This window comes from Oenanthe melanoleuca, chromosome 11 (assembly GCF_029582105.1).
Source record: "Oenanthe melanoleuca isolate GR-GAL-2019-014 chromosome 11, OMel1.0, whole genome shotgun sequence".
NCBI lineage: Eukaryota > Metazoa > Chordata > Aves > Passeriformes > Muscicapidae > Oenanthe > Oenanthe melanoleuca.
The window spans coordinates 10242501-10265399 of record NC_079345.1 but is presented as its reverse complement, the minus strand read 5'-3'; the positions used below and the strand labels follow the sequence as shown (position 1 = coordinate 10265399).

The following is a 22899-nucleotide window of genomic DNA, read 5'->3' as shown; positions in this document are numbered from 1 at the left end:
TTCAGAAGTAAGACCTGCATGAAATCTTCCAATTGTGAATGCCTTTTCCTTACAAGAATTTGCAGTGAATCCCTGGAAACTTGCTAAGTCCCCAGGGGGATAAGAATTCACAGATCTAACTAACCCTGAGGGTCATGTTATCACACAGATTAACTATTCTCAACCAATTTCTGAAATGCATTAGGCAGTTAAGGCTTTCTATCAACATTAGTAATGTGTACTTTCTTTTTCTACCTATTTGTCCTTAAATATATTTATTAGGTCCCTGACACTCAGGAACCTTCCTTTCTCTTATTAATCAGCTTCTCACATGTCCCTGAAGAAGCATCTCTATTTCACATGTTCAGCTAATTATTCTTCTAATTATTCCTTTTAAAGGAATCAGTCCACAGTACCACAAATATTAATACATAGTGCTACTCCACAGCATTGTATCTGGAAAAATAGTATTAATAAGTATGTTTTTTCAACAAAAGAAAAAAAAATTAATAAAAGAGGGGTGTAATGTTTCCCAGAAGCTGTGTTATAGACTTGATAAATAAAGGCAGGGCTCTCTAGGTTGTCACTGAGAGTCAGATTCATCAGAATGAAGACTTTTATAATATCTATGTCTCAGATAAGGCCTCTCCTGCTTACTGATGCACTCCATGGACAATGGTTGTATTTGCAAGCAGCCAGGACACTTAGGGTCAGTCCCATTATCTAGCTGTTTTCAGGAAAGTAAAGCCTCACAAAGGGATTGCCCATGAACAGAAGGCTGGAGGAGGATTCCTCAGTCACCAAGTCCCATCTCCTGTTCAGACAGGCATCATATCATGAAATGGCCAAATTATCTGTCAAACTGATCTGATGAAAGCAAATAAGTGCTTGTTTTGGAGTTGGGCTGGGTTGTTTTGGTTGGATGGTTTGGGGATTTGTTGTGTTCTAAAGCCTCCCTATTCTGATGGCTTAAAACTTTCTTTTAGTTCCCAGGTATTCATGGTTCACTTACATCCACTTCTTATGCCAACACTGTCCTACAATTTCTAGCCTGTAAAGTGAAATAACAGCTGCAGGACAAACTGAACTTGCTGGCTCTGTAGTGAGGAACAGGCTGAAATGCCTCTGGGTAAAAGAGTTTGAAGGTGCCTGTGAGGATGGCCCAGGTGACCCTTATATTGAAGGAAAAATCTCTGAAGAAAAGTGTTATTTCCTTCCCAAGCAGCCAGACCATAAATATTTTTCTGTTTCAGAAAGCTTCTGCAAAATGATAGTCTGCTCTTACACCAAACCATTTAATAAGTTTAATTAAATGGAAGCTTATGATAATTAAACCAAAAGCCTAAGGGCCCTGTTCTGTGAGGACTTACTCCTTGCATAAGACCAATTTCCATATAATTTAGACAACAAAATAGCGGAACAGTACTCTCCCATCTAATTTATATGAAATTGGTAATCTCCAAACCTGATTGATATTACCCTGTAAACATTCTTGTATCTTAGCAGAAGTGCAATACCTCCAGTACAACTGTTGAAGCAGAAGAGAAAGAAAAGCTTTTTTAAAAGGGAACCCCCCTTAAAAAAAGCAAAGCAAAACAAAATAACCAACCAAGAAACCCTGAATGTGCAAATTAAACCATAATCTGATAAACGCTGCATGAGGATCAAATATCCTTAAACAAACTCTGTAACATAGCGGGTACTTGTAGGTTCTTCTTTCATAACAAATTTACATATTTACTTCTTCTGGGTGTTTTCTTGAACTAGTGTTTGTGATCAGTGCTAGAAAAAGCCCATGCTCCTTATTTTGGAATTCCTTACTGCCTCCCCGAGTGTCCCAGAGGAACGGTACCGTGCATTATCTCCTCCGCCACCTGTATTTTTATTGCACTTCAAAACAAAGCTCCAGTACTACAAAGAATCAGTGGGGCCTGATTCTTCACCACCTTACTCCAACTTTGCACAAGCCCACTGCAGACAAAGCCATTCTTCTTGCTTACAACAGAAACAGTGGGGAAGTCCCCAGCTTTCCCCACCAGCTTGACAGGATGGCAGATTTTGGTCCTCTCCCCAGTCCTGCAGACACAGGCACAAGAAAAAACACACATAGAAGGGGGATGATGACCCTTCCTGTTCTCCTTTGCCCCCTGTGCAGCTGATAACTGAGACCTTGGTGTTTGGTGACTTTACTGCACAAGCTTCTCTGTTCTGGGGGAGGCTTTATATTTTTTTGTTTGGTTGGTTTTTTCCATTGTGTTTGTTTTAAAAGTGACTGGAATTGGTGGGTTCTGCCTCAGAGAGGCTGATTTTGTGCCAGCTGTCCAGAAGAAAGCAGTGGTCCCACGTTGAGGAAATCTGTAGGTCTGATAGTTGTAGAAAAGGTGAAGAGGCTGGACACCAAATGCTGCTGTGCTCAGCTATTCCCTATTAGATGCTGGTGATTAATTGCTCAGGGTTAGAAGATAACCAGGTCAGAGCCTTAGGAGATATACACTTCCCACTGACAGTCAAATAGTAGACACCCATATCTAAAGTCTATTTGTAGAATTAGTGGGGAGGCACTGTCCCTTGTACCATAAACGAGTTGATCATTTCAGTTTATAATGCTCATCCCTCAGTTTCTAAACCTTTGAGACACTGACACTCATAATTCTGACCTGCTGTTTTGCTTGCACTGCACAGCAAATACAAAGCCCAGAGGTTAAAATTCAGCCCAGAGGAGCCAGAATTGTTCCCTGTAAGACAAGGCATCTGGAAGATCTCACCCTGTTGCTGACTGCCCTGCCTATTTGTGGGCTTTGACCCAAGCACAAAGAGAAGCGTTGCATCCTGAGGGTCATTTTTGACAGCACTGAACATGGAAACCCATTTTCTTTACAATCTTCAGAAGTGGCTGACAAAATATCTAAAGTATTCAAAATCTGTGACCTTTTCCTCCAGGCAGGCAGAGACTTCATCATGGTGATCTATGTCTCCGTGGCCCTAAGGCCAGATTAATACAAGGCATCCCCCAAACCACCTGCAGGCTGGAGCTGCCAGGGAGGAGAAGTCTGACTGCTCAAGGGCCCTCACCTGGGGAAGCTGGCCAACCCTGTGCTCAGCAACTGCATTTGCAAGTATGATTCAAAGTCTTCTTAATTATTGGTGTTTAAAGCCTAAAATAGTAGAAAGACAGACTCTGTCACAAGTTTGAAGCTCAAAACGTAAGTGTGCTGTTTGTTTTTTATGTAGATTTAAGAATAAATAAATAACTAGAAATTGTCAAAGGCAGAAATGGAATGATTGCAATAATTTCCCTATATTATTTCCCTGGAAAGACATCATCACTTGCCCCATTGCATGTTTCCCAGGCACAAATAATACCATTTTTCAGGGAAGTCAACTCCCTACCCTGTATGGAAGAACTTCTTAATATTATTAGCAGGCTTGCCTTTTCTTAACTGACTTTTAAATTTTCAGGATTAGAAATGCTCTTGGAATAGACCAGCACATTAGAACCTAAACTAATTTTAAGGTTTTTTTTCCCCAAACCTGAACTTAGGTCTGTACCCCACAGGTCCTCCTCTCTTTATTACAAAATGGAGTACACCAGATCCAGGTGCACATCAAAATGAATCTGACACCCCAAAGCTCCTGGAGGGCTTTTAAACAGTGGATTCAGAATATTGTATCCCAATAATGTGATGAGTTTCAGAATAATTGAGGTGATCCCAGACTGGGGGTAGGAAGGATATTGGAAACACTTGCATGAGGCTGGGGAAGAAATTTGGATGTGTGAAAAGGAACTAGGGGAGGAGGATGAGGAGAAGATTGGAGAGGTGATGGTCTCCAGTGGTTCCTTCTGCACCTCCACTGAGCCCAGCTCACATGAAAATTGTTACACCCTTGTATGCAGTATGTTACAGATGTGACATTAAACCTTCCCTGCCCATCATGAGAAATATTTGTATTACTTAATTGTAAGCACACTTCTGTAGAGGTCTGAGCTGGATTTTCATTCTTTTAAGCATATTCATGGTTAAGAAGAATTTTCTGTTCCTAAATTTGCAAGCCCTAACATCCAGAAAACACAAATCTCTTATGTTCCATGTTGCTGAATATGTGGTCCAAGGATCACTCATAAACCCTATAGAGAGCAAAAAATGCATTGGTATCTCAGTTACAAAACTCAGACAAGAAGTCTTCATATTTCTACCGTGTTTTGGTGATGATGGAAAGTCCACATTTTATGCCAGGCCCTGTGTAAGTGTATATAACTTTCAGGGACACCAAAAGTATCTCTTTCCTCTAATACCAAGTCTGAATTTAGCATTAACATTTGTTAAATGGCTCAGGAAAACACCAATTTATCTTAAAAAAGTAGTCTGATACAAATAAGGAAAGGGAGTAGAGAGTGAAAAGAGAGGCACAGAACTGAGTTCCTGGGCAAAAAGCAGCCCTGGTCACAGGGTAGCTACAGGTCTCACCATCTGGTTTCAGACATATTTACTTTGTTAGTGTAGCAAGTAAGGTAAAAAATATGTCATCTTATTTCACATGCAGCATCGAGATTCCAAACTCTGACGGTAAATAATGTACAAAGGTGTGAAAGTCCAATTCTGTTTGTCTGGGCCTCCTGTTAGGGACGTGTGAGGGACGAGGGGCAGGGTGCTGCCATGGAGCTGCCACCTGCAGCAGCCAGACAAGGCAGGAGCACCCAGCTGGTCACTGGCCAAACACCCCCATGGCACTGCCCAGCCCCGGTCCCAGCCCTCTGAGCTGCTCTTCATGGGAAGCCTCTCATGTTCCAGCACCTCTCACACACAGAGCCTGTTTTCTAGGATGTTGTTACCTTGGTGCTATTTTACACTTCCTTCCCAAAATGCTTCAAAGTCTATTTTTTAACACATATTTATTAAAACTTTCTCGCACTATTCAAAAGAATATTTGAATGGCTGCTCAAAACCCCGCTGCCTAATGACTGCCAACTTGCTGAAGAATGGAGGCAAGGGAGGTTTTGCTTTGGGCGGGGGGGAGAGAAAATAAAGAGAAATCGGCCCAGCTTCAAAGGGCGCATTTCCATAATTGCCCTGTAACTTTGGCAAAATAAATCTGAAGGGCTGAGAAAAGCGCAATCTCTCAGATGAGTGCACTACAAAAGCCCCAGAGATCCCCAGTCCCACTTGTTACTATTCTAATTCAGTGAGAGAATTCGGTCCCTAACCTCAGCAACAAAAGCCATGAAATCACCGTCCTCCCATTCCGATAGCCTATTCCCAAAGAATAAGACCTTATCCAGCCTTTGTCTCATCCTGCCCACAGACACTCAGTACAAGTTAGGATAGCATTAGGTGGAAGAACAACTGAGTAGGGGTTTTTCAGGCTGGCAATTCAAACCCTTGGTCTCCGGTTCTGGGTTGCAAATGTGTGTACTCCTACATAGCAGGGGGAGATGGGCTCTGTTTCTGACTTGTTTTGTTATCACAAGAAGCCTCTTTTGTAGTTTTTATGTAGTTGAATTTCCATACAATCTGTCTGTCTAAACTTCCCAGATGAATCATGCACGTTTGAGTTATACAGTAGTTTTCTTTGAAAAGGTGAAAATACCCTCCACAATTGTTCCTAGGATTTAATGCTTGTCCTCAGCAGGACATGAGCTATTAAAAAAAAAAAATCATTATAAATAAAAATGTAGTAAGAAAGTGTCTAAAATGGCTTTGCTGGCACAGTCGCAGTCCCAACTTTGCAATTCCTTGATGAAAAAATGACTGCTGAATGTGAATAGTAGGTCTTTTACAGCAAAGTCCCAATCTCTCGTCATTTGGCCCCTCTCTGACTTTTTTATTTTCTCAATAAGACGAGCTTTTGTGGCGATGTTCAGTATGGACAATCAGGACAGCCTTATAAAGGGATTGAGAAGGGCATACAAAGAGCTGCGGCAGCATCAAAGCCAGCCCAGCAGCACAATAGAGATGACATTTTTACATCCCAGGGCTGGGGCGGGCAGGGACTGAATACTGTGTCCACAGCAGTGTCAGTAAACAATGAGCAAAGTGGGAAAGGGGTGAAAACACAAGTCAAAATCTTTTTATTGAAGCCCCCTACACATTCATTGGGCATTTTCAGCCCTGCATTTGAAAGCTCTTCCATTTACTTACTCTCCAGATTCCCCTATTTAACTAACTGACTGATGATGGCTCCATTTTGATATCTGAAGAAAAGAATGGGAATGCTTCCTGAAGTGAATATATTAATTCATGAGATTTAATTGCGTTTTATTGGCAGTAAGGAAAATATTAGCTGCATGGTGCTGTTCTTAAAGGAACACTGCCATCTAAGACCTCTGTTTAAGAAGCCCCTGCCTTACCTGAAGTACTTGTCCTGCCTGTGTTTCTTGGAAGCAACGTTTTTCTCTTAGTTTACCAGTTCCCCACATTTAGGTTTGGTTGCTTGGGCTGGACTCCTGTTTAGCTGGTTTCTCATTCCATTTCTTGTATCCAAGCCCAAGGTTTTGGTGTGGTTCAAAGTACCAGCACAGAAAGTTTAAAACCAGAGGATTTAACCCTGGTCATTCAGCCAAATCAGGTAATCTCAGCAACTACACCAGGTGCAGGAGGGCAGCAACGAGCACTGAAATTTTCTGCTCATTTTTTTCACCTGCAATTACACAGAAACATTTCTGTTAGTATCAGGGTACGATTTAGCACACCAGAGGAAATCTGTCTATCAGGCAAACATTTCTGGCATTGTCTTCCATAGGAATCACTTGCAAAAGTCTCCATGAGGACGAGCACTGGTGCTGCCGTTCAACAGCCATCTCAAGTGTCCTTTTTCATTAAATTATTTTGGAATGGGGCTGGTCTAATCTCCTAGTGAAGCTTTATCTTTCTTGGAAGCAAGTTAGAGTGTAACAGAGAAAATCAATGTTTTACTCCTTGTATCTAATTTCACATTACATCTATGTTTTTAGGCACTTAAATTTTACTGCTAAGGTATCTTGAGTATTGCAAAGTCCAGTGTGAATTATACTAATGATGGCTGAGAAATCCAATAGAGTGAGTCATATATTTGAGAGAGAGATATTTTCTTTTCATTGTTTTGCTTGAAAATAAGTATAATACTTATGTATTAAAACCTCAGGTTTATGCATACCCAGTAAGTAATTTTATTCTAGTCTGGCTAGCTGGCCTACTGACATGCATTTTCACCACTGCTAGAAATAATGAGGAATCCGAGTGACACACATTTATGGCTAGGAGTGCCATCAGATCCCTTGACCTAATTGAGCATGCCTACACACCTTAGAGTGTTTTGCATAACCAACTTAGACAGCAGGAACATTTCCAACCAGATTGATTGACATATTTTATTTCTAACTTAAGCTTAATCAGGACCAAGAATGATTCATTTATGCCTTTCAAACTTTAGGAATTGACACAGGAGACAACCAAGCTGCAGACTCCAGTGCAAGCAATCATGCAAAGGCAAAATATAGATTAATATATTTTATTAGTCTACTTAGCTGCTGCAGTTGATGTAATAAAATTAATTAGCTGGTAGGAAAGTTACTTTATTTTATTTTATAAAATAAATGTCAAAGTAAATTTTTTGCAGGAAAGGTTCTGTCCCAAATCCCTCCTTCACTAAGGATTTATCTGAAGCCATGTACCAAATGCAGAGCTAAGGTGCAGTTTGATTTTTTTTCGGAAACCAGCTGGATGAGAGCTCATCTCCCAGCAATAACCACACAGACTCTCAAATTGAAAGAGTTTACGGCTTTTAAGGTGTAAAGTTCCTTCAAATAAATATCAGCGGTTTCCATGTGCCATGCCTTAAACAGGAACAAAGCCTAATAGGATAGACTGTAATAAAAGTGCTATTTCCAGCACGTGTGCATGTGGCTGCTCTACACTGCAAATGTCCTTTAGCACTTTTTAACCATATTCTCTAGTGTGTGTCAGCAAAGAGACTCCATCAGAGTATTTAACATTGCTGGGAGCAAAGGAATAAAGTGGAGTCACTGTTGATTATTACTCATTAGCCACAAGGACATCCACTTAACATGTGAATAAATGAATGACACCATGTCCTAATGGAAATGGCCTCAGTGTACCTTTAAGCAAAATGTTGTTTAATATCTTCCATTTGCTGAATAGTAAAGAGGCCTGTTGGACATGCACAGCTAGCAAGCGGCCATTGTTGCTTTGTTCCAATTTCAGCATTTAATAAAAAAAGATGTTGTCTTGACTGCAGCAAAGCTGGGCCTCAAAACCCTGGGTGGCAGCAAAGGCTTTTCTCATTCTGCAAATTCAGAATTTCACTGGCATACTAAAGGGTTACTGCCCATAAAGCAAATGAAGCCTTAGAAGGTACATGTTCTTCATTATTCTGCTTTACATTCAAACATATAAAACAAAGAACATCTGATATCTTTATTGGTTTTCTTAGATAAAACACAAGCAAGCTATAAGCCTTAATTTTCTTATTACCATTTGTTAACAAGGAAGATAACACTCTCAAAAGTACTTGATTAGGGCTCCCTTTGATTTGTATCTTGTTATGATTACCAGGGCATATATTTTTGTATTATTACTTTAGTACACTGATAGTTTGGATCAAAGTGATAAAAGAGGTATTTTAAAAGTGTAAATATTAACCATACAGGTAAACCACATAATCTGAACAGCATTTTGAACACTGACATACTGAAGTACACACTGGCAAACCAGTCATAGCTGAGAGACACGTTCCTATCTGGAAAGCTGTAGTCTGAGCTGGGGGAGCCTTTCTGCTCCCAAACCCTTTCAACAGCAACTTACATGCTTGACAAATTTGTTTTTTTAGTACAGTATAACTACTGAGGACACAGGATTGAAGGTATTTGCTCTCTCACATATCTAAAGGCTGGTGAACAGAATCCAGGCCACATATATCTGTTCTTACAGGAATAAATCAGTTTTAACTAAGGAAAACAACAGCAGGTGCATCAGCTCACGTGAAAGATTCGGGAGGGTATTTTAATGCACGGTCTGATGCCTGATGGTGAAAACGGTGCAGGATCTTTTCCCTACTGGTGGTTTTGCCTGCCCACCAGCTGGCAGTGCTGCTCGGGGCTGTTCCCCAGCTCTCTCTGCCTCACCCCGGCCGTGATGGGCACTTTGGCTGCCGTGAAAGGGCAGCTGACACGGCCGGCCGCTCCCACAGAACTGCGGCTGACAACTTGCAAGTCTCTTTCTCCTGCCTCCTCCTCCTCCTCCTCCTCCTCGCCGGCGCTTCCTCCGCCGCCCCGCGCAGACAGGGAGCGAGCGGGAGATGATTACATCAATCAGTGTCAGGGCTGGGAGCTGTGATTTATGAATATGCATAATGAGCTCTCACCTTTGAGAAGGACTAGCTAGGGAGATAATTGATTAGACAGGAAAAGAGCAGCCAGCAGAGAGGGAGAAGGGAGAGGGAGGCCTCTCTGTGCTGTCTCAGGCAGGCCTGGCTGGGGCTCCAGCGAGGCTGTCAAACAGAGAGGGATTTCTGGAAAAAAAAAATACGCGTAGGATTTTTAATTTTTGTTGAAACACGCATAACAAAATGTTTCCTCACAAAATTAATGGGAATTTTCTCCACATTAGGGAAGCCAAGCAGGCACAAAGGCTGCTTTCCCCCCGCAGGGAAACCAAGTTTTCACTTCCAGAAGCCAAAGGAGCAGCTTTCCCATGGCTTCCACAGCGCTGCTGCAGGAGCAGCTCCATGGTCAGAGTGAAGGCAGAGGGCTCTGCGGGGCAAAGGCAAAGGAGCCTTTAATGGAGGTAGAAAGCTGGGCATGCAATTGTTTTCCCATCATGGTTGCATTATTTTCTTCCATCCCCTTTAAGCATCTGTCTGGCCGCTGTGTGAAAGTTTCTATGGAAAACCCACCAGGATGCCCAGAGGAAGGGGATGTGGAAATTTGCCTCTAGCTTTCTCTCCCCTCACCCCTCCCATTTTAGATGCCATTAATCTTTTTTTTTTTTTTTTTTTTTTTTCCCTCTGCAAGAATTGGCTAAGGAAAAAGAGGCATACAAAGTGCAGAGAGACTGGATAAAATTTACATGAGAAACGATCTGTTTTCTTACCCCCCACCCACAGAGATTCTTCCATTTCAGGAGCCTGTCGGAGCGAAAGAGTGGGAACAGTTCCTGGCGGAAAGACAGAGAGCTGCATGGGGCTGCAAAGCGGCAAATGCTGTTTCTAGGGTGAGCTGCAGCCAGAAAGGACATATGGGGAAAGGAAGAGGACGCAGGGGGGAAAAAGCAGAGATCACAACACTGCTGCAAACTCTGTGGGTCCCTTCCCCGGCCTCCTTTGCTCCCAGCCGTTGCCAACAGCAGCCGGGGAGGCTGCAGTGCACACCAGGAGAGGGGTGTCCCTCTCGTAATGCTGGTTGTAATGCAGGGAGAATATTAATTGTGAAACATTAAAGCACCATATAAAACGTGTGTATACACGCACACACGTAGTGTAAACATACAAATAAATCTTATCACTTACAAACGCCTAGGATTTAAAATGTAGTTTATCGGCCTAGTGCAACCCAATCCTATAAATAATACATTCCTATCACTATGACCTCAAAATGTCAATACTGCACAGCCCTGTGCATTTGCATATCTTGTACTGTCTAAACTTGAAGCATGTCAGCTATGTGCTTCTGTTTGTACTTTAACTTCATTTTAACTCTTGCTTCCTAGCTCTGAGCACCCTCCCCCTCTGCGGGGTCTGTCACCAAAACGAGAAAAGCACCAGCTATTTAACCACCACCACTATAATTATGCCGTTTCCAGGACTGTAAGGAGAGGACAGGTAGGGGACACATCTCCCCGGCAGAGAAGGAAAAGCTTGGGAACAAAAGCAGGAGGCAGCCGGCCCACAAGATCTACCTGCCCCGTCAGCCGGGGGGATGAGCACGGCCATCGGCGGGCACCGGCGGCAGGGAAGGGGAAGGGGAAAGCAGAAAGGAGCAGCGAACTTTCCCAGATTGGGCCGATTTCCAGCACCTTGCCGGGGAAGCAAAGCTACAAGTTTTGGAGGCGGCGGCTCGCGGGGCCAGGCGGGCAGAGGCGCAGGCGGCAGCTCCCGGAGCCGGGAGGAGCCGGCCCGGCCCGGCGGAGCGCACCCCGCGCGTCCTGCCCGGGCTCCCCGCGGCACCTCCCGCTCCGGCCGCCACCTCCCCCCGAATGCCAGGCGCTGGGAGCGGGGGATGCCCCAGCCCCGCCGCTTCGGGCAGCTCCCCGCTCAGCGGCACAGAGAGCACCCCAAAACTGACCCCAGGGACGCGCGAAATAAGAGGGGAGGGGGCGGCAGAATTAACGCAGCTGCGCTGCCGACCCGCGGCGAGCCCCGAAGGCTCCTTTCAATTAACTCCGCGCTGCCCAGCGCTCCGGGGCGGGGAGGGGGGTCAATAGCGGCACCCGGCAGTAGGGCAGGACGGTCCGCGGGGCCACGGATCATCTGCCCCAGGGCTGCCCCGACCCGCGCCCCCTCCGCCGCCGGCCGGCGCCGCCGCCTGCAGGGGGCGCTGCGGCTCCAGCGATGTCACCGCAGCCACGGCCGCAGGAAGCGCGGCCCGGCCCGGCCCGGCATGGCCCGGCTCGGCTCGGCCCCGCCGCTGACCCGGCCCGGCATGGCCCGGCATAGCCCGGCTCGGCTCGGCCCCGCCGCTGACCCGGCCCGGCATGGCCCGGCTCGGCTCGACCCCGCCTCTGACCCGGCCCGGCATGGCCCGGCTCGGCTCGGCCCCGCCGCTGACCCGGCCCGGCATGGCCCGGCATGGCCCGGCATAGCCCGGCTCGGCTCGGCCCCGCCGCTGACCCGGCCCGGCATGGCCCGGCTCGGCTCGGCCCCGCCGTTGTCCCGGCCCCGAGCCGCTCCCGGCAGCCGCGCAGAAACAGGCACCGACCGGGAGGGAGGGGGAGGACGGGAGTGAGGGAGGAAAACAACTCCGGAATGGGGGAAACGAGAGTGTAGTCAAAGTGGCAACAGTTTATTTATTAGCCAAAAATATATACTTTCTTGTACAATTTGGTTCACACATATGTACATTTTTACGGTATGTACAAAAACAAACAACAACAACAACCAAAAAAAAAAAGGGGGGGGAACACCTAATTCTCACTGGACTTTCGAAAAAATCTCACAGCTCAGCTAACCCAGGTGATAGTACAGAAGCGGGTATTTTTTTTCCTTTTGAGTTTTAATATACGGACATGCTTACAAGTTGTAACTATACAGAGATTTTTTACAATCATTACAACAACAATAAAAAATTAACTATGATGATGAGAGCGCCGATAGAACCATAGCGGCGTCAAGTTGGTTCTGGGGCCTGGAAAAAAAATGACACAGAAAAAAAAAAATATTTAATAGTATTTCTAGTGAGCTTGGGCTGGCACAATATTTGTAACTGCAGGTAGCTCTGGTTTTGTTGTTGTTGTTATTATTTTAATAGATTTATAAAGATAAAAAGTTTTTAGAGTGACTTATAGTAAATGTATTTAGCTATGAAAACACGGCGGGCCCGATCCCCGTGCTTTCAATCAATCAAAAGGGTAATTGGTTTCTCATTGAAATTGAGTGACTGCTACGCCAAATTTTGGGCGGCAAGGCTCAGCCTCTTCAGCTTTCATACCCTGGGTGGGTGCCTTTGTTTCGCTTTCATTATTATTCTATTTTTTTAATTTATATTTTATGTTACTATTTTCTGCTGCCTCGGTGCCTCTCCCCCGGCAAAGCGACAGCGGCGGGCGGTGATGGGCTCCGCGGGGGGCTCAGGGATGTGCTCCCGGGCCAGGGGCGACCCGCGCCCGGGCTCCGCAACCGCGCAGCCCCAGCGGCCCCGAGCGCAGCCCGGCCTGCCCGCGGGAATCGCTCCCGGGGGCCGCAACGGAGAACAGCAAGGAAAATAGATAAACAGAATAACCCACCACGCACGCAGAGGAAGAACAAGAAACCGCCCTGGAAAGGGAACCTAAAGAAGCGGAGAAAATAAGCTAACCATTTACAACAGCCTCCATACATCCCGAGGAGACAGAGGGAGCCATCTCTTACCGCCTCTGCACTGGCTGGAAAGCTGTCTTTAGTAACTTTTTCTCTACTTCCAAGGCACTAGATCGATCTAAAAAGAGAAGGGAAAAAACAAAAAAAAAAAAAAAAAAAAAAAAAAAAAAAAGCGTTCCTTTATAGCCTCTGTTTAATTCCTTCCATCCCTGAATTAAGCCTCGAGATTTAAGCTCCTTTCTCAGCCAGTTGCAAATACAACACAACGACTGCTCTGCTTGCAGAAGTGACCGTCAGAGAAAACACACTGACCCCGCAGCGAGCTTGACCTGGCGGCCGGGTCCTTCACGCAAAAGCGACAACAACAGCAACAAAAATTATCTCCGTTGGAGCAAGGTAATTCTCGGGGATCGAGACTACCCCGGCCAGGAGACCCCCGCCACCGCCCCCGGGGCCGCCCGCCCGCCGCCACCTGCGCCCCGACGGCTGCTCCGCGCCGGGCCGGGGGCACCGTCAGAACCGCGCGGGGCCGGCGCTCCCCGCCGCGGCCGCACGCACCGGCCCCGCCGGGCCTCCCGCGCCGCTCCGCTCCGCTCCGCACCGCCGAGCCCCCGCGGCGGCCGCCGGCCCGGCCCGTCCCCGCCGCGTCCCTCAGCGGTCACCTGCTCCGACGGGCTCCGCGCTCTGCGCCTGGTCCGCGGGCCGCGGGAAGGCGGCGGCGGGGGGGGCGGCGGAGGCGGCCCCCAGCCCCAGCAGGTGGGGAGTGTTCAGTAAGGCCAGCGGGTGCGGGGGGTGGTGGTGGTGGTGGTGGGCCGGGAAGGCGCGGTTGGTCCAGTTGGGGAACTTGCCCAGGGGGCAGGAGGAGACGAGTCTGTGGGGCGGCGGGGTGGGCAGCGGCAGCGGCTGGGGGGCGGCCGCCGGTGGAGAGCCGCCGCCGGGAGACTTGCGGGGGTTGTCCGGGCTGGTGGCCGTCTCGGCCAGAGACCAGATCTTGGGTTTCGGCAAGGCGCCGGCCAAAGCGCCGTCCGTCGGGGAGGACGCGGCGGAGGAAGAGGCAGAGGAGGGGGGCGAGAGGTGGGGAGGCGGCGGCGGGAGCGGCGGCTTGAGGGGCTCCGGGCCGACGGGTGCGGCCGTGGCGGGCAGCTCGCACTTGTGGTGATGGTGGTGATGGTGGTGGTGCAGGTGGTGGTGGCGGAGGTGGTGCGGCTCCCCCTCGGAGGCCTTGTCGTAGCGCTCCTCGGAGCCGGGCAGGTCCTCGAAGCCTTCGGATCCCTCCGAGTCCGTCTTGGAGTCGGAGTGCAGGAGGTCGGCATCCTGTAGATCGTCCTCGAGCTCGTCCTTGTTGCTTTCGATGTTCTCGGTGTCGATGTTCTCGAGGTCGATCTCCTCCTCGTCCTCCCTCTTGTCCTCTTCCCCCTCGTGGTCGCTCCCGTAGGAGTTGCCCTCCTCGTCCGTCCTGCTGCGGGGGGCCCAGGTCATTTTGTTCTCCTTCTTGAGCCGCCGCCGCGCGTTGGCGAACCAAGTAGAGACCTGGGTGAGGGTCATTTTGGTGATGATGGCCAGCATGATCTTCTCGCCCTTGGTGGGGTAGGGGTTTTTACGGTGCTCGTTGAGCCAGGCCTTGAGGGTGCTGGTGCTTTCCCGTGTGGCGTTCTTGGGCCGCGACGGGTCCCCGAACTGGTACTGCCCGTAGGGGTAGAAGGCAGGGTGGTGGGGGGGGAAGGCGGCGTGCTGCACCCCCGGGCTCTCCTTCAGCTCGTACTGGGCGCCCTGCAGCGAGAGGGAAGGGGCGGCCCGGCTGAGATGGCGGCCCGGGCCCGGGTCCGCTCCGTCCCGCTGCCGCTACCGGAGCGGAGCCCGTCGGTACCGGCGCGGCGGCCGGACCGCGCTGCCTCCCCCACCGCGGAGCGCCGATCCCGGGCGCGCTGCGGCCCCGGCAGCCCGGGCCCCGCCGGTGCCTCGGCGGCAGCACCGGCTCCCCACTGCCGAGTGCGCCCGGGGCCGGCGGCTGCTGGGGCCGGTCCCCGCCACCGTCAAACCCCCGGGCGGACGCTGCGGGGCCGCCGTTCCAGCCCTGCCCCTCTCCGGCGGCTCTCCGGGGCAGGGCGATAGCGCCCGTCTCTCCCTTGACAGCCCTCCCGGCGTCTCCCCCGGCTCCCCCCGGGCCGATCCCCAGCGCGAACCGAGCGCCCCGGGGAGCGAGCGGCGAGCCCCGGGGGCCTCTTACCAGCTGGGGGAAGATGGGCAGCTCTGCGGCGTAGGGCAGGAAGGCTCCGTAGCCCTGGGCGGCGGCGGCGGCGGCGTAGGGCGCGCCGTACATGGAGGAGAGCACGTTGGAGAGGGTCCCGGACGGGGCCAGCTCGGCGCCGCCGCGGGAGCCGCCGCTCCCCGGGCGCTCCGCCGGGTAAAGCGGCCTGATGTACTGGTAGCCCAGCTGGGGGAAAGACATGGTGGGGGAGAGGGGTAGGGGAGGGGGGAGGAGGAGGAGGAGGGGGGGAGACGAGAGGAAGAAGGGAGAGAAAGGGGAGAAAGTAGCAGGGCCGGGAGCGGAGGAGGGAGCCGGGTCGCTCGCCCTCGCCGGCCGCCCGCACTTTCAGCGCCTCCCGCAAACTCCGGCAGACATGGGGGGGAGCCGGGGGTGCGCGGAGGCCGCGGGCTCCCGCCTGTCCTCGGCCGCCGCGGTAAACGATCCGATCGCTTCTTTCTTCTCTCACTTTTCCTATTGATCTGAGTGGACCCAGGTCAGGTCCTAACAGATTGCCTGAGATTATTGGGACTCTGGGCTCTGATTGACATTTCTAGTCTCTCATAAGCCCCTCCTATTTCTTTTAAGTCTCTCTCTCCCTCTGCCTCCCTCTCTCTCTCATGCCCAGAGCTCGCTCTCGCCGGGTTTGTCACTAGCTGCTTTCCCCCCTCCTTTTTTTTTTTTTTCCCTAAATCTGTTTACTGACGTCGCGATCTTTTATTTGAGTTGCTTTCAAATCTTGTTTTAGCGATCGCCAATCAGTTGTGTGTTTTACAAAGGTTTAACCCTGCCTCATGGTATTCTAATTATATAGAGATAGATTTAGATATAATTTCTTTCTTAGCCCCCCACCCCCCTCCTTACCCAGAGCGTAGGAAGCCGGGGTGTCATTTGTGAACAGTACACGAGAGGGACAGGGAAAAGTTGTGACATTTAAAAATAAAGGCTCACACCAACACGAACACCATCCCCCAGTCCCCTTTTTCAGGTTTTTAGATGTACAACCTTTCCTTGCCCAGATTTATTTTATTTTCTTTATTAAGATATTTTCTTCTTCCCTTCCCCCGCTCTGGCCCTTGCGAGGGTTACATCTCCTAATAGACATTTAAAAGTCTATTGCATTTTTTAAAATTTGCAATTCCAGAACTACCTTGAAATTTTTCCTAATGTACTGGATCTTTAAGGAGTTCTCTACATTTTGTCTGGGCTAACAGTGCGTAGATACAGTGGAAAAGCTAAGTTAATTTTCCTCCTAATAAGGGACTTCAAAGAGTTGTAGGTCACAATTTTACATCAAAGGCAGAAAAGAAGGCAAATTAAAATCTTAACAAAGGAGAGACGGGAGCAGCCCTCTGGGCCATTAGTAAATAAGTGGTGTGAAAAAAGGGACAATGACAGGCACTGGAATTAAACTCATTAACACCTTTTTGTCTTGGTGCGAAATCTCTAATTAGGAAATTTATGATCATTTTGCTTATTCCCTCTGTTCTGAATCACTACAAGGCTAAGAAGGAAGTACCTGGTACGTGCAACATTTGCAAAGGGAGCCGTGGTACGGGTTTGTAAGGAGCTATAGGGAAGGAGTCAAGATACGGTTTAATTACAGAATAGGGTTTGGGATTTTTTTATGATCCACACATTTTAAATTACGGTTTGTATTTTGTTATTGATGTTGTTGCTGCGCCCCCCCCCCCCCCCGCCTTTTCCTTTTCTGAAACCAGCGTGAGTTGCAATTTAGCCTTTTAAGAGTAGTTAAAATACAGTTCAATCACGGCGCGTCTTTGGCAAGCACCAGTGTGCCCTGCTCTGCTGCTGCGGGCAGAGGAAGAGCCTGGGCTGGAACTTAAAAAGTTGTCACAGCCTGTGGGAAGAGGAGACTTGAACCTGCCAGCGTTATCTGCTTTTTAAAATACTCGGTGTTTAAATAAAACAAAAAGTTTGAAAGGTCTTTTGAGGAGTGGCGGCTGAAGGAGAGCCGTTTAACCGTATTACCCTCTCTTCCTAAATACTCTCTGGATTTATTGCCTTTAAAATATGATTTAGGTACAATATAACCACTGTGCCCACAGTATGGATTTTTATAACTACATTTCTTTAAAAATGAAATTCATGTCAGATTATGCAGTTAAAGGAATCGACCTTGATAGCTTGCTATAATAAAACTGTATCAGCTTGTAATAAATGCGGATTATAGCAAAGCAAGCTCCAGAATTAAAATTCCCTGAATCAATATATGAAAATCTGTAGGAAACATCTCTAATCGTATTAAGTTCATCTTTATAGCATTTCCTATCTGCTAATCTAGTGCAAAAACAACTCTGGGTTGGAGGAATTTGTTTTCTTTTATTCAACGTTGGTGCTTTTGATAGTACAGAGCAAGGGAGATAAAAATATTAAATTCAGTTATAGGTTTATTTCTTTTTTACTCAAAAGGAAAACAGGCAGCGAACGCCACGTCCTGATGTGCATTAAACTTTTCTGTAGAGGCAGCGCCTGCTGGGACGACGCGATGTCGAGGGGGTCGGGGGAGAGTTTGGGTACAGACCACAACTTTTAAAAATATCTGCTTCGGAGAGCAAAGGGGCGGATATGACACTTGGGATAAATCCGTTGCCGTTTGACGCGGTCGGGCTCGCCGCTCTGGTGTTACAGTCGGGCTGTGCCCCCCACGCGCGGGCACGGGGCTACAACCGTGTCCCACAAAACTGGACCCGTTTTTTTGTGGCTGCACGTCTGGCGCGGAGTGTCAAAGCTGGCGGGATTATTTTCTGATTTTTAATCAACAGCACAATCAATATGAGTTCGTCCCCGTGGGAGCCGCCGGCAGCGGCGGGCGGTGCTGGTGTGGGGGAGGCCGGGGGGTGTCCCCGGAGCCGGGAGGGGGTACCGCGGGTAATTGGCGGTGGGCAGCCGAGAGGGAGACTCGGGAGAAGGGAAATTTATGGGTGCAAATGGACCAGGTCAGGGTGAGGGTGAGGGATGGTTTATTAATGGAAAAGAAACTGAGAGGAAGCATAGCTGTACCGAGTGGACAGGAGGAGAAATCTGTAAGGATGCCGTTCTTGGCTGAGAGGGAGGGAAAAGAAAGCGGAGAAGACAGCAAACGGTGGGAAAGAGTAGGAGGAAAGAGACGTCTTCCTTCCCGGGCTGCGGGAACGATGCCCGCACGGCTCTGGAAGCGGGAGGGCCGGTGCGGGACGGGACGGGGCGAGCGCGGGGCTGGGGGCGGCTGGGGCCGGGCGAGGAGAGGAGCTCGGCGGGGCAAGGCGAGCGGGAAGCGGCGGGGGCCGGGCAGGGAACGGAGAGAAGCCCGTTCCCCACGGAGCAGAGTATAGCAGGGGAAGAGCGAAGCCGAGCGGGAGTCTCTTTGCCTGGCTGGAGCCGAAGGGAGATGAGGAGGAGCGGCGAGAGCCGGCCCGTCCTGCAGCGCGGCGAGCGGAGCGGCGGCGGGGCCCGACGGCCGCCACCCCCGGGGAGCCGCGGCGGCGGAGCGCTCCTCGGCCGGCAGACACGTGTCTCCTGGCCGGGACCTGTCAGAGCAGGGAGAGCGGGTCCTGATTTATCACCCGAAACACACACACACACACACACACACACGCACACCCCCGCCCGCCCTCCCCCCGGCCTCGCCTCCCGCCTCTCCCGGCGGCTCACAGCGTCGCCGAGCTAAAACCGAACCTCCCTCCGGCGGCCGCGGGGCGTCCCCGATCCCGCAGCCGGCTCTGGGGCTGCGGAACTGGGCACCCTCCGTGGGCAGCATCGCCCTGGCCCCGATGCCCCCGGGACCCTCCTCTCGGTTCTTGTGGCTCAAGCACCGCCGCGCCCCTCTCCGCCAGGTCCCGGGGGACCGCGGGGACGGAGGTGGCCCTGGCCCCGGGGTGTCTCTCTGTGCCCAGTGCCCGTCTGGGCAGCCGAAGGCTGCTTGTTGGAAGTTGCGGGAGAGCCCAGGGAGGGTTGAGGCTGACTCCCGCGGGATGCCGGGGTGAGGGCAGGGTGGGAGCTGCCCCGAGGCACAGCACACGAGGGACGGGGCGCAGCCACCGGGGAAAGGGGGGTAAACAAACAAGTGGGATTAGGAGAAGGGCCCCAGTAAAACAAGAGTTAAAAAATAGAGAGAAAGATCAAAGCGCTGGGTAAAAGACTTCTTCAAATTACACGTTTGAAGCTTTTCCATAATTCCAAGGCGACAGATAGATAACAAGCTGCACATTCCTTATCACATATGGAATCAATCTGAAAGGAGTCTCTTGATCAGAATCTGTTAATTGCAGTGACATATGATTTGGAAAGAAAACACAATTAATGACCCTTCATGTTAAGACTTTGGGACGAGGCCACTGACAATCCACACTCTGCAGCCAACGTTAACTCAACTGTTATTGGTAGTAGTAGTACTACTAATACATTCTTCGAGCCTCGGCGACTTGTTTTGTCTCTGTTCCGGTTGCATGTTCCTTCAGAAGGGGGAGGAGAAGAGAAAGGGACACGAGTGCCTGCATGCCTTTCCTTCAAGGTTTGGGGAGCTAAAATGATTTAGTACCTTGTCTGTAAATCTAATGACCTAAGGTGAGAAAAAATACTTCATCTTTTATTATTACCATTTGTGGTGAGCGTTACCAGGAAACAGCAGAACCCTTTTGAAATGGTAAATATATGTATCCATTTAAAACCCATTATTGCTGAGATTTTCCCAAAGAGAAATAAGGCAAATCCGCCCAATCTCATTTTCTAGCGCCCTCTGTCCACAGCTCCCCTTGTCTCGGCCGCCCCTTCCCGGGCGCTGGGGCCGTCGAGCCTCGGCAGAGCTTTCCTAGGTGCTCTGGGTGCGGGGAGGGCCCGCAGCAAGAGTGGGTGCTCCGCGGCTCTTAATGCACCACGCGTTCTGTAATGTTAGGAGAGGAGGTAGCAACATTTTCAAAAGCTTTACTCTGTCATTAAAAGGTATTGGCTTTGTTTTAGAAGGGGGAGGGAGAGGTTCAATTGAAGGTTAGAAAGCATACACTTTAATAGGATCGAAGTGAAATTAGTTAATAAGAAAATGCTGGCCAGAAGCTCTCCGGGCTTTTAAGTGCTCTCCAGGCCATTTAGGGAAATTGAATAAGAACAGACTCTACTACCTGCAGCCCCAACTATTATCTCCAGTTTTGCACAGAGGCGAGAAGGGAAAAATAGTGCCTGAGAGACCTGAAGTCCTGTACACCTCCTGCCAACCTATTTCCTCGAGAAATAATGCCCCCTTTCTGCTCGCAGGCGTGTTCTCCTCCAGCTTCTTCCGCTTTTAAACAGCTCAGGCTTCAGTGTGTACCACAAGGGGGTAAGCAAAGGTAAGGGGCTATCGGCAGATGCCAAAGGCTGCTGGGGCAGCTCTGAGTTACCGCCGTAACAGCCTAGTTACCGCTGGGGCAAAACTGGCCTCTTGGCGGCTTTCCCCCCCTTCATTTCTCTGACTTTTTTTTTTTTTTTTTTTTTTTCCCCATCATTGAGGTGCTTTGTTGATTTGCGTTCGGACCGTTGCCAGTAGGTCAGTATATTGTGTTACCCAACTTCCGATCTGCTCCCTTTCTCCCTGCCTTTAAACTTTGTAGTTTTTAGAGGTGTTAATAAAACCTTTCCTTTGGTAAACCGTTCATTAGAAACCCCACCGAAACCTGGAAAGACTTCAGGGAGAGAAAAAAAAAAAAAAAAAAAAAAAAAAAAGCAGGAATGATAGGTTGGGAAAGGGCTTTTGTCCAAAAACTGCATAATTGCCGTGAATCTTAGGAAACATTAATCTTTATAGGAATTTGTGATTCATATCTGTGGTTTGACCGTTTAGGTGATTTACAATCTGTTAGTGCAATTCACTAATTTTATGCCAATATATTTTATGCGCCCAGTTAGGTTTTCCGTCGCCTGTGGGACTGAGTGGCCGGTGTGCCTTGCCGGTGTCAGCGTGGCTCTGCGAGTCCGGCGAGGCTGGTCCCGGCGCAAAGTGCTCATAGCTGCAGGAAACTTCCCCTCCACGCTTTCCTCGCCTGCAGCCCCGGCTCTTATCCTTCGGGCCGGGACCGTCCCCACCTTCCTCCGCTGGTGAGAGAGAGGATGTCCGCGGCTCCGGAACATGCTCCGGCTGGAGAGCTGTAGCCTTAAAACCGAAGCCGAGGTTTCTCGAGCTTTACCAGCGGGTTTAAACCCAGATTATTGCTCCCTGCTGGTCCGTTCCCTAGCACGCCCTCGGGGGAGCCTCCGGAGCGGTGCAGCGGGGAGCCGGTCCCGCCCGGCTGCGGGGGCTCACAGCTCCCCACGGCCTGCCCGTCGCCGTGGGAGGATATCCCTCTGGCTTTCCCGGAGGAGACCCCCTTCCCTCGCCCCCAGCCCCCCGGGAGGTGTTTCACCCCGGGCTGGGGCCGGTGCATCCGGTTTTATTGCGAGGACAGGGGCGGCTGGAGGAGCCGTGCGTGGAAAACGCAGCTCAAACGACGCCTCCGGAGGCTTTCGGTGTGGCAGTGAAATGGGGCATTCCTCGCGTGGGCTGTTCCACACTCTCCGGCCGCCGCATGGGAGAGCCGCGGATGGGGGATGGCTCCGTGTAATTTGTAACCGGGTTTATTAGCTGGAGGGGAAAACACAAGCGAAGAAAAGGAGCAGCAGCTGCGCTGAAGATAACACTGCGCGGAGGCTAATCTTGTGACACAATCATTAATTACTATTGTATTAATTACTATTTTTCCAAAACAGTCCCTTCCCGGAAGAGCTTACAGCCCACATCTGCTGTGTAATGATACTCTGGATAGAGAAACGATTCCCCCATTAGGTCCCACGTAGCGTTTACAAATGGCAACACCTACAGTATCAGAGCCCGTCATCTTGCATCCTGAGATTTTCTGTCCCATCGGCCTGGCTAGGGTGATTTTGATGCCGATAAAATACATTTAAATATTAAAGTCTTTATTCGCGTACATATTCCGTCCAAACTTTCAGATCACGGTGGCGTAACTGCTTTATTCGCTCTTCATCCCACGGATGCTGCCTTATATCAGTAACAAACAAGCATTGATTTTATGGTAAAGTCACTTTGGGATGGGAATGAGTAACTCCAGGCAGTGCTATCACTGTATTACATGGAAATGGCCCAGGTAACAAGATGAACATTGATTCAGCATTATGTTTGATCAATAATGAAATAAGTAACTTCAGGGCCAAATTAAAATGCAAGCTGGCTTAACGCTGCCAGCTTCTGGGCTAAGTGACAAGGCTAATTCAGCAGGGAAATGGCAATATTTGCATTAGAGGCTGCATCTGTTGTTTGGTGGAAGAGGCTGGATCTGCAATAACGCCGGATGGAACTGCAGGGAGCAGGTTTGGGGAGAGCCCCGCCGGTGCCGGGCCGGTGTGTCCCGGTCCTACCGGGGCAGCGCCGTTTGCCTCGGGGTCCCCCCGACTCCTGGCCACGACATCAGACATTGCCCAAAAACCCCGAACGCTTCAGGGCGGTTACCAGCAGCCCAGCGCGCTCCGGCTGGCAGATAACCAGGTGGTGTTAGCACTTAGCGAAGGAAATAAGCTGCTGTAGCCTCCTCGGCGGGAGGGAGCGGAGTGTCCTGGCCGTGAGCAAGTGAGGGGAAGTGTCTGAGGCGATGGGTGGGAACAGGTCCTGAGCTCCCTGCATGGGCCTGCGGCCCGCTTTACCC

General features: G+C 49.8%; 2 protein-coding genes across 2 annotated transcripts in view; one reads left to right on the top strand and one right to left on the bottom strand.

Moving 5' to 3' along the window:
• LOC130257789 (uncharacterized) overlaps window positions 1–10636 on the top strand; it is a 29608-nt gene extending 18972 nt beyond the window's left edge. Inside the window, exons 2-3 of the mRNA XM_056500637.1 lie at window positions 2920–3095; window positions 10095–10636. Coding sequence (XP_056356612.1) covers window positions 2920–3095; window positions 10095–10409 — 491 coding nt within the window. The 3' untranslated portion in view covers window positions 10410–10636. The remainder of the gene's footprint in view (window positions 1–2919; window positions 3096–10094) is intronic.
• Window positions 10637–11920: 1284 nt separating this feature from the next.
• IRX3 (iroquois homeobox 3) lies at window positions 11921–16239 on the bottom strand. The gene is made up of 4 exons (XM_056500926.1): window positions 15212–16239; window positions 13647–14754; window positions 13036–13102; window positions 11921–12313 (listed from the first exon to the last, which is right to left on the bottom strand). The coding sequence occupies exons 1-4, from the start codon at window positions 15431–15433 to the stop codon at window positions 12259–12261; spliced, it is 1452 nt and encodes a 483-aa protein (XP_056356901.1). The 5' UTR covers window positions 15434–16239; the 3' UTR covers window positions 11921–12258.
• Between the last annotated feature and the right edge of the window lie 6660 nt (window positions 16240–22899).